The sequence below is a fragment of the Passer domesticus genome, chromosome 5 (genome assembly GCF_036417665.1).
Source record: "Passer domesticus isolate bPasDom1 chromosome 5, bPasDom1.hap1, whole genome shotgun sequence".
Classification (NCBI taxonomy): domain Eukaryota; kingdom Metazoa; phylum Chordata; class Aves; order Passeriformes; family Passeridae; genus Passer; species Passer domesticus.
Genome location: NC_087478.1, coordinates 2543461 through 2555265, shown reverse-complemented (window position 1 = coordinate 2555265; position 11805 = coordinate 2543461). Strand labels below are relative to the sequence as shown.

Genomic DNA, 11805 nt, shown 5'->3' with positions numbered 1-11805 from the left:
AAGAAGCTAAAGGAAGTAAATATCCCATCTGGACATCAGTTAGAGGTTGTCCTGTGCTTTATGACTCCTCTGGTCCATCAGCAGATAGTGACAGGACAAGGAGGAACAGTTTTAAACTAAAAGAGGAGAGATTTGGATTAGATGTTATGAAGAAATTCTTTACTCAAAGAGTAGAAAGGCACTGGAATAAGTTGCCTGGAGAAACTGGGACTGCCCCATCCCTGGAAATGTCCAAGGCCAGGTTGGATGGGGCTTGAAGAAACCTGGTCTCATGGAAGGTGTCCCAGCCCATGACGGGGTGGAACAAGATGGTCTTGAAGGTCCCTTCCAGCCCAAACCACCCTGTGATCCTGCCAGCATCTGCCCCATCAAACAACATCCCTTCTGCTGCAATCCCCCAGCCCCAGCAGGTCCTGAAGTAGAGGGCAGTGACCAAAATGAGGTGAGAGCACGAGGCTGATGTGCCCTGTGGGAGCACTGCTTGCTTGGGATTCCCTAATAGAATGTCCCAGGATCGCAGAAAATCCATAACTGGACCACAGGGGAGGAAGGGGACACTGGCTCTGGAGGGCAGGGAGAATGTGTTTCCACCTTGTCTCTCTTTTGGGAGATGCCCTGGCTATGTTTGAAAGCAGAATGGGCTCCACATCTGAGCCCTGGTTTAAATCTCTTCCCATACAAGTTCATTAATCAAACTGCAGGAGATCCAGGTGGATGTGTGACTCTTCCTAGAGGCTCCAACAGAAATTTATCCCTCCAGGAATCACTGAAGTACCCCTGGGGATCACAGAAATGAGGCCATTCACCACTTCTGTCAGACTCTTCCTGGACAAATAAACCAAACACAGCTCCAACAGATCTACCCTGAATCCACTCTCTGGATCCCTCTCTGAAGTCCTGGCTCCCAAGATGTGCAGAGGAGCTCATGCCACTCCCAGACATTACAACAGTGATAGTAACAAAGACAACAATGATAATAGTAATAAAAAAAAAATACAGCTTTTCTGTCTGTCAAGGCCAGACCTGCCTGGGGGTGATTTGCACACATACAGACACCAGCACAAGGGGCAACTTCCAGTAGTTTAGCAACCAGAGCTGGCAGCTGAAGGGGGAAATATTTTGTGCCTCTGCCCAAAAACTGTGCAAAACCAGGTGATTTCCCACAGCTGTCCCCTTTCATGTGCAAGTGGTGGAGCGTCCCTCTGAGTGTTGGGACTTTCCTGGGGCTGTACGCAGTGTGGCCATGGAGTGCATCATGCTCATGAGGCTGCAGCTGCTCCCAGTCCTGCCCAGTTCATCCATCATGGTTATTGCCCCCCTGACAGCAGAATGCTGCTCTCAGCTGTGCTCACAGACCCTGCAGTTACAATCCACACAACCCTGTGGTGCACAGGCTGCACCTGTGGTCAAGATCCTTCTCAGTGTGCCTCAAACAAGGAGCTGATTTGAGCCTTCTGATTTATTTATTTTGGGAGAGTACCTTTGGACAGCAGACACCCCCAGCTGATGCACGTACCCAGGCTGGGTGATGGGGGCAATGTGGCTGCATCCCTGAGCCCTGGCATCCCCTGCACTGCTCCTGGTTAGTCCAGGCCACACACCAGGGACACAGCAAAACCCCACTGATGACCCCTGCCCTGACCCTGTTGGTTTGCCAGCATAAACACAGCCTGGCATGCAGATGCAGAGAGCTTCAATTTCTGACAAACCAACATTTTCATCTCGGAAAAAAAGCTCACCCAGAAGAATCCTGCGTGTCTCTGCCTGCATTCCCAGCCTCACTTAAACACAGATGACTTCTCCCAGCAGCCACAGCCCTGCTGTGATCCCTGCCTGCTCGGATGAGCTCCTGCAGACAGTGGCTATAAATAATCCCAGCCAGCATCAGGAATGACCTCCCTGACAGATTTAGTTACTGTGGGCATGACCAATACACAATGTTTTAATTTGCTCTTTGCACATAGTTGCTTGGGCCCTTTGGTTAATTACCTAGAAGAGGATGCTACTGGGTTTCCACCCTGGGATAGATCAGTTTTTGATGGCTGCAGTGCTGTACCCCATCTCAGCAGAGGGGATGAAACCCAGAGAGGGCTGCAGCTAATGGGATCTGTCTGAAACACGTCCAGGTCACCCGAGGACACCAGGCCTGATTCTGATACAGCCATTAGGTCCATTTCCTTAGGTGGATTTGTTCCTAAGCCCTCCCAGTAAATGTTTCCTTATCCAGAGGTACCTTGATCTCTGGCATTTGCCTATTGAGGCATGAGGGGATTGTGAGTGAGAGTGCATCTCCCACGCAGCCTGGCCTTGGACTCCACCCTTCAAAACTGGACCCAGACCTCTTCCAGAGATGGATTCCCCGGCTGTTTATCTCAAATCAGCTCTTCAAAACAACAGAGGAATTTGGCAGCTGCTTAGTATTTCCCTTTAGCTTTGCACAGGGGCAAACACATCCCCTTTTGGAGCAGGGACAGTTTGCTTGTGCTCATTTAGCACTTCGACACTGACTTTCTGGACAGCTGGTGTTTATTGGATGTTGCTTGTGTTACTTTTGGCACTGATGTGTTTCTTTTGGCACTTTTGGCACTGATGGTTTAGTTTTAGGTCGTTCTGTGAGGAGCAAGGAGTTGGATGCAATGATCCATATGGGTCCCTTCCAACCTGAGATGTTCTACACTTCTACAGCTTTGATCCAAAACCTGCAAGAGATGCACAGACATGAGAAGTCCATCTACAGCCAGTGGATGGGCTGGACAGTGGGATTGTGTGGGCTCCTGGATGCTCTTGGCAAACATCACGCTTTCCAAAAATCCTGGCTGTGCCAAAGACAAGCCATGAAACCAAATCCTCTCCCCCAGGCCAGCACAAAAATCCTCCAGGGTGATCAGAAAGAGAAATACTTTGCAATGCATTGCACTGCCATCAGGAAGAACCTGAGGGGCAGATCCCCAGGCTGCATTTGTGGGGGGAAAAAAATTTGAAGAGGCTCCTAAAGAAGCTGCAAAACTCAAATTACAGTCTCACACAACCAAACCATGGCAATGGCAACGCATCAGCCAAACCCAACACGTGCATGGGCTCACCCTGTGCCATCCCTGGGATTGCCTGGCTTAGCTTAACCCTCCCAGCTCTGCTGAGTCAGCCTTTCTGCAGGAAAATCAGCTCCACATCTGAGACAAAAAGCCATCCCGGGCTGGCTGACACCTCCACAGCCCTAATCCCCCTCCAGGAGCAGCCGTGCAGGCACAGGGCAGCAGAGCTTTGCTAGGAGAGGCTCTGGGAGGAAGGGGCAGACAGGCTCAGATCAGCTTAGCAGATAGGAAGGTAATTAATAATTTAATAGTGATAAAACCACCAAGGGCAGACAGGTGGGCTTTGTGCTCCAGCCTAGACCTCCCAGCCTCCCTCCCTGTCTGGGACGCTGCTGACAAGAGCTGCTGAGAGCATTTCCAGGGCTGACAGTGAGGTGCCAGAGGCACCACGCTGGGTCACACCTGCATTCCTGAGGTTGCTCCTCTCTGCTGGTCTCCCAGGAGGTGCCTGGGGGTGGGCAAGCTGGGCGTCCAGCCCTGTGCAAGATAAGGGCAGTGAAAACCTCATTTCATCTTTAATGAGTGATGAAAGGTCACTCCCATTGTCCCATCAATGGTTCTTCTTCCCTCAGCATACTCCAGTGCAGTGTTTTCCAACAAGGGAATATTTCTTTTTTTCAAAAAAGGCCAACACTTCTTTAAAAACATCTTCAGCAAAACAGGGAAAATGATATGTCAGTTCATGAGGTCAAGAAGATCTTCAGAAATTTTGAAAAATATCAGTTTCCATCCCATTTGGACAGGAAGGCATTTTTATTTTTATTTACACATTAAAAAGAAGATCTCTGGTGAACCGAGATCCTTGGTTTTCAGCCAGCTGTAACCATGAGTCCTTCAAACCTTTTATTACAATTTTTCTGGCTTAATTCACTTTCTTCCCAGTCCCATCTCTCTCCAGGGTTTGCTGACTACTGCAAGTGATTTTATTTAAGAGTTGCAGATGGACTTCTTTCCCCTCTCAACAGACCCCATCACAGGCAAAATTGTGCCAAAAAAAGAGGCTTAAATCAGTCTTTGTGCAGTGGCCATGCTCAGAAATATTCACCATAAACCAATTAACAAGTCTGGAAAGGCATCCCAGTCATTATTACAAATTAATTATGATTCATATAAATTTTTTATTATTTTCTTGTGCCTTGCTTATACAGCAGCCAGTCCTTGCTGGGTAATTTATAGCCAGATAATAACCTTTGTGTGCCAAGTGGCTTCAAAAAGGTGGGCTCATCCACACCAATGATGGTGTGAATACGTCACTGAGAAAGTGCCCAAATGGATGATAGGAAAGACTGGGACAAAACAGCAAAATAATGCTGAAGGGTGAGGCAGGCAGAGAGAATGAGGTGGATGTGTGGCAGGAGAGCACATCTGAAGCTGTCACAGGTGAGCCAAGGCTGGCAGGAGGAGTGAGTGAGTCAGGGCACCACTGTGGTGTCACTGAGGGGACAGGGTGACACTAACACTGTCTGAAAGGGAGAAGAGCAGCCCTGGACTGCCAGGGTAAGCCACAGTCCCTGCAGCAGCTCCAGCGGGAGAGGCAGGAGGGAAATCAGCCTTGAGCACTGGTTCCATCACCCTGACAGGCAGGTGACACCCAAGGGGACACCCAGGGACAGCGTGCCTGCAGCACAGAGTGCATGGTACCTGTGTGAGAGCCACAGCCTCCTGTCCCACTCTGCCACTGATGGATCAGTGCCCTGGGGTGATGAGCAGGTGGAGATGGACCAAGAACCAGAGAAATACAAGGTGACATTTGCATGGTGAGACTCCCCATTGGTATTTTTAGGTGCCACCAACCTCTAAGCCAACACATCCCCTGCTAGCCAGAAAGTCTTCTCCTCTCCTCATCTCCAGCTCTGCCCACAGGTTGGCACCCAGCTTTGGTGGAGGCATCCAACACGGGCTCTCCAGCCTGGTTTGGATGGCATTTATCAAAATGCTGGGTTTTCTTTCTGCTGATGCTCAGGCAGTCATTTGGGTGGGTGAAGGCAGCAAAGGGCAAGACCCAGCTCTGGAAATACCTCTTCATAATGACCAAAATCACAGCTTAATTGTGGGGTTTGAGCTGCAGCTAGAAACGTCTGGATTTGGGGCTGTGCTCAATCTTGTGCTGTCCTCCCCCATAGTAATTATTCGTTAGGTCTTAATTACTGTTTCTCTTTGTAGCTCTAATTCAGCTGCATTTTTTGGTCACAACCTCTGCTGCCACCCACTTCTCTAACTTCTTCTCCGAGCCACCAACATCAAATCAGAACAAAGAGCACTCAGATACCTCTTAAAGATCAAATAATGTTTGCTGGTGTCTGGCCAGGAGTGGGTGCAGTATCAGAGTCTGCATCTGCTGCTAGAAGGAGAAGCAATTCATAAGGCCTGGGGGATCCTGAATGTTGTCCCTTCAGACCATGTTAGATCTGAATCTTAGATCAGCAAGAAAAATATCTTCTCCCTGCACAGGAAGCTGGGTGGAGAAATGCATCAGCTGGGTTTTATCTGGCGTGCCCTGAAGCTCACCAGACTCAGTTGTCACAGTGTAAATTAGGTTTTCCTTAGGATTGTGGGAGATAACATCCAGAGAAGACTTCTCAAGGCATTTAGCCCACCATCAGCTGAGCTGGAGCTGCTGGGTACACCCATGTCCTCCCCAGAGCAGACACAGCTCCTGGGGGTGGACCACAGAGCAGGACACTTCCAGGGGGAGCATGAGAGATGAAGCCAACCTTGATGTAGGCACTGAAAATTAATTTCCTAGAATAGAATCATAGAATGTTTAGGTTGGAAGGGACATTTAAAGGTCATCTTGTCCATTTAAAGGTTATCTTCTTATCTAACCCCCCTGCAATGAGCAGGAACACCTTCAGCTAGATCAGGTTTATGGGATTATGTCAATGCTTTGGGTGTTGACTCTTACCACTACTCCTCCATCCACGTGATGTAGTGTCTCCCAGCATTGCTGACAAATAAATTCAATTTTGATACACTTCTTCTACTCACCACACCACTCAGCCTCAAAGAGAACAGAGCTGGACACACAGACAAGGGAAATGTGAGGGAAAAATATTCACATCCACAAAGCTTTCCATTAACTATGAATGCAACAGGGGCTCCCCTGTGGATGGGGAAGGGACCCTGACATTTGGCAGAGTTTAGGCATGGAGCAGCAAGATTCTGAATTACACAGAGCTAGAACCCAGCCAGGCCTCTGGCCACCTCCATGAGACCTGTGTGTCTACAGAATGCATCTAAGTTGGGGATTCAAACCCTTCCCCATACCTCCACAGAAAAGAAGAAAGGAGAATGACATATCTCAGCATAAATATATTCCTTCCCAGGATGTCTTGGTTGCAGCAAAACTGCACAAGTGCATCTAGACCTGGAAGTATTGCAAATAATTCCTACTAGAGCCCCTTGCAAATCAGTTCCCGAAAATGCCGTTTATTTTTATGGGTTTTTTTTTCTTTTTTTTTTTTTCTTTCTTCTTTTTTTTTTTTTTTTTCCTCACAGATGGATAAAAAAGGAAGAAAAACCCCCTGCAATGCCATGACGTGAGGGCAGCCACTCCCCAGCCGGAGGCAGGTGAGCGGTGCCGGCTGTGCTTCATCCAGTGTGTTGCATTGTAAAGGTTTGCCCGTGGTTTAGTTAATCCCAGACACATTCCTGAGCCATCAATCAGAGCTGAGTCAGCCAGCGTGACTGGTCTGCCCTTTTTATTTTTTTTTTAGCCATCACAAGTTCTCTCGACTTGTTTGCCAGCAGTGAGCTGGGGGTTTATTCCTTTTTTTTTTTCCTTTAAATAAAAATGGGACTTGACTGGGAGGAGGGAAATGTTCCTGCTGTCGAGTCTAACCTTTAAAGCTGCACTGCCTCGAGGAGCTTCTCCTCTCTGGGATGCTGCTACTGAATGCATCACATGGAAGAAAAAGAAAGGATGCTGCTGCCTGGGATGGCACTGGCACTGATTCCCCTCCCTGATTTGGGGATGGTGTGACACAAGCCCTATCGTGCACATGGAAAAGAGATTTTTGGAGGGGGGGATTTTCTTACAGAGCGGCCTTGGAAATGCTGCCCAAAGCCATTCTCAAGGAGGCAAAACCTTCCCCCGTGCTCTTCCCACAAGGACAAGGTTTTATCACGGCTTCCAGAGAGCCCCTGGGGAGGACAGGGGAGCTGCAGTGATGTTGTGGCTTCGTGTGACCTCAGCCCACCCCGCTGGAGGTGTTATCAGAGCCCCTGCAGGACTCCCTGTGAGGCAGTGCAAGGCTATGCTCATTGCCCTAAAACAAGTGTTTTGTCTCTGCATGGTTCAAGGAGACAGCCAGGTTGCTGGAGATTAAAAAAAAATGGCTAAAAAAAATTTAAATCTGGTGGCTGCTGGGTTTCCTGGGGTCCTCCCTGTCCTTGGGATGCGCATGGCCACAATCCCACACCTCACATGTCCACCTAGAAAATATTATTGCAGGTGCCTCAATCACATTTTAAATGGGAGAACAGCCTCCTTCGTGAGAGGGCCTGGAGCACAGAGCAGCTGGGAGAAGGGAGATGATCCCTGTGCACCCCAAAAAGCTCTGGCCCAAAGCAAGGCCTGACAGGCTCTGCCAGCCCAGGGGAGAGCAGAGCAAGGGCTGCACATCACCAGGAGCCAAACCACGGAGCTGAGCTGGGATGCACAGCACCCTGCACCTTTTAGCCCCTTCAGCTCCCCACAAGCTTTTAGAGATACAACTCCCATAGTGGGACAAGCCTCTTAATCACAGAAGAGGCATCCACACAAGGTGTGCTCCCAAATATCATGTCAAATTACACCTTGCTCTGCCTTCTCCTACTTTTTCCTCTGGAACACTAAATTAATATTAAATTAATTCATAAAAAAAAACCACACACAGGTTTACAGGGAACTTAAATTGCAGGTGGCAGCTGCTGTTTTCCTGCCTTCAGGGCAGACAGACCTTATCTCAGGGGACAGGTCCTGTCCAGCCCTTCACCCAGCACCCAGGTCTTTAATTTCAAGAACTAGACTAGGTCTGAATAAATGCCTAGTCCTGCCTAATCTGCACACTGGATTTAGATCTAGGCAGGACAAGTCCCAATGCATCACTTTTCTACTCAAGAGTTATGGAACATGTACAGCTTGGGGGTGCATTTGCTTGTCCTAAGTAGGCGTTAACACTTGTAGAATTCATAGAATGGTTTGAAAAACACCTTCCACTAGAGCAGGGTGCTCCAAGCCCCCTTCAACTTAGCTTTGAACACTTCCAGGCATGGAGCATCCACAATCTCCCTTTTATGAGAATTTTTACTTATGAGGGACAGAAATACATGTGAGGCAGCACAGGGTGACCCTTAGGGCCTGAGAGCACGAGTTCTGACACAAGGAAGAACCAGATCACATCTGTATTTCAACAAGGTATTTTATTGGTCCAGCAACTGCAAAATATACAAATTTCTGAAAGGCATACCCTGTTTTAAGCTGGCACAGCTTTAGATCAGGCAATTATTCCAGACATATATACAGAACAGTCAACATACCACAAATCAAAAAAAAAAAAAGGAATCCCAAGTAACTACACCCTTCTCTCCAAGCTTTGCAGTATACATTAAATAAATAAAGGAGTGCTTTGCTATTAAAAAAAAATAAAAAAAATAAATTCAAGTATCACAAAGGAAAACAAACCAGAGACAAAAAAAAAGGTGGGGGAAGAAATCATTGGTGTGGTTTGACATGTCCACTCTACCAATCTGCCTTGGCTCTATTAATCAAAAAGATGGACAGCAAGTTTTTTAAGGCAGTTGTGATGGCACAGGGTTGACACCATCACACCAAGCCTTCCAGCACAAGAGAAACCCAAATGAGCAGTTTTCCCAGTGCTGGAAAAAACACCACCTTCAAATTTCAGGTTTACGTAGACCTACTGAGACCTCTATTATTACTAAAGGATGAAAGTTTAGGGCCATTTTGGTTTTTTTTTTTTCTGTTTTTTTATATATATATTTATATATTTACACACACAAATACACACCAAAACATCCGCGCAATTACACGTGTACAGGATTGATCTCGGGGCAGCCAGACGTCATGTTTGTATTTGCTGGCTTATCTTTTTGCAGCAGCAGCAGGAGAGAGATAAAAACTCCCCACGAAGGAGGAAGCTGAAAAGAGCCAAGCGAGTGGCCTCCCCAAAACATTCATTTATCTGAAAGGCAGAGAAACCGAAAGCGCAGCTGCCGCCCAGGGCACAAAGGGAGAAGCCTGCTTTTAATGAGGCTAATAAAACACAAATCAAAGAAGAGCGGGGGGGGGAGTGCTGTTTGTTTTATCTGTACAGGAATATGATACACATATGCACAAGCTCACGCAGGCAGGGCACTGCCAGGACTGCCATCCCCGTGGCACACGGGCTGAGCGTGGCCCCGGAGCCCTCCCGCCGTCGGTGCCGCTCCCAGCGCGCGGCCGGAGCGCGAGGCACTGTGGTTCACCTTTTCCCAAAGGAAAAAACAGACCAAACCCACCCCCAAGACATGCACGCTCTCACAAAAAGATCATTTCTCCACCAAAGCTCTCCGATTCCATCTCTGGGGATGGTGTTCCCTACGCAGGACACTGGGGGAAGCCATGGGAAGGATGAATCCAAAGGGTTGCTCACCCCTAGTTCCCCAGCCTAGTGCTGCAGGAGGGGTGGCTGCCTTCACCTTCTGCCTCCAGCAAAAAAAAAACCCATGAGATGGGCATGGAGAAGATGCTACACATAGATGGGGAAAAAAAAAAAAAAAACAAAAAAACCCAACCTAAAACCCTAAAAAAAAAAATAAATTCCAAAATCCACAGACTTTTGCACAAAGCAATAGTGGTTAATTGCAATTTTTAACTGCTGTCTCCCAGCCCAGGACAGGCTGCCAACAAGGGATCTTATGGATCAAAGCACTAGGAGTTGGCTGATGGAGTCAGTCAGGTCCTCACCCTGTTCCCCCCACCTCAAACACTGTAACTACTATTATTTTGTAGTCCCAGCTTTCCAGCATGCAAAATACAATTAAAAACAAACAGAAAAAATTGCCTATATTCAGGCTTCCCCTGTTAAAGGGCACAACTAGGAAAAAAATAAAGTAGTTATGCTTCTGCCACAAATAAAGTGCAAAAACCAAGCAGTTTCTAAGTATACACATATACACACACAAGTGTGTGCATGTATATATAAAATTAAAAAAATACAGACAAAACCATCCCTTCTTGTGGCTCTTTGCAGTCAGACAGGAACTCCTGCAACCCAGCCAGACCTCTGGCCACCTCCATGAGACCTGTGTGTCTACAAAATGCATCTAATCCTGGGGATTCAAGCCCTTCCCAATACCTCCACTTCCATCTAAAAAAGAAGAAAGGGGAGATGAAGTACCAGCACAGCACCTCAAACAGTGCCCAGCCTTCCCAAAATTCAACCCATGCCTGATCTCAGACCATCCCTGGCTGCTCCCCAAGATGAAAGCATCACCCAAGCCCCTGCTGGCATGGCTCCTCATACACTGCAGGAATCTTTCAACCAGTTTTAGCAGCAGATCTACATTCTCTGCAAACCCCTTTAAGGTATGTTGATTTTAAAAATAAAAGTGAAAGAATGGGTTGGTTTTTTTTATTAAACCCAGCAGTTCTCACAGGGAAGGAGTCCACACAGCTGCTTTCCTGGAGCTCACAGATCTGCATGAGCCAGGCTGGCGTGTGTGACCAGCTGTAGTGTGGGTGAGGGACTGCAGCACAGCATGTTAGGGGCTTGCTCAAAAGTAATTAACAACATTAATAATAATTAAAAAAATAATGCAAAACCCATTTACCCACCCCCTTCCCCCTATTTCTCTACTAACCCCTCACCATCCACATATATACACACCCCACCCAGGCACGGGTGGGTACCAATCATCTACACAGAAGATCAAAAACCACTGAAAGGGAAGAAAATTAAACTCCTGTGCACTACAGAAGCACTTTACAGCTCGCTACGACCTAACAGGACGCTGGAGAGGAGAGCAAACGCTGCAGCCTGGAGAGCTGGTGGTGACCCCGGGAGGGAGCTGGGCTCCTCCTCGGCTCTCCTGCATCCCTGCCCGCCGGGCAGCGCGGGGTTTGGCGGGTGAGCGGGCAGCAGGAGCAGAGCCAGCCCCGCCCAGGCTGGCAGCAAGCTTCGGGAATGGCGATGGGATGGGAAGCTGGCGGCCTCACGGCGGTGCCCACGGAGTCACGACGGCTTCTGGGAGTTGTTCATGTTCTGGAAGGAGAGGGGAAGGAGAGGGGTTGGGGTCAGGTTGCGGCCCAGCAGCACCTTCTGGGAGCACGTGAACAGGGGGACAGAGCCAAGCACGGGTCACCACAAAGCACCCGCCAGAGAGGGGAGGACACTGCCCACCCGAGGAGAAAGGAGTGACTGACTCACTGCTCAGCCCCTCCTCAAGCATTGCCTGGCTTTAGTTACAGGGCTTGAATTTAGATATCCCTAAAAACTGAGCTGAGCCCCTCCTGGTGCTGTTGAGTCAGGGACAGAATGAAAGACCCCATTCTTCAGGAGGCAATTTAATGAAGATAGAGGGTCTTTTATAATGTGACTTGCTAAGGTGAGACTTGATTGGTCTCAAAGTAAAAACCTCTCCCACTATTGGTGAACTATGAATACCACACTCTGGAGAAGCATATCTATAAACAACGGTTATAGGAGAGATAGTAATTGTTTTAATTCTT

The 11805-nt window shown here is 48.1% G+C and overlaps 1 protein-coding gene across 12 annotated transcripts in view; it reads right to left on the bottom strand.

Moving 5' to 3' along the window:
• Nucleotides 1–8476: 8476 nt before the first annotated feature.
• PFKFB3 (6-phosphofructo-2-kinase/fructose-2,6-biphosphatase 3) overlaps nt 8477–11805 on the bottom strand; it is a 41061-nt gene continuing 37732 nt past the window's right edge. For all 12 annotated transcript variants that reach the window (XM_064421707.1, XM_064421710.1, XM_064421703.1 and 9 more), the window contains one exon: nt 8477–11338. In XM_064421707.1, coding sequence (XP_064277777.1) covers nt 11332–11338 — 7 coding nt within the window. In that variant the 3' untranslated portion in view covers nt 8477–11331. The remainder of the gene's footprint in view (nt 11339–11805) is intronic.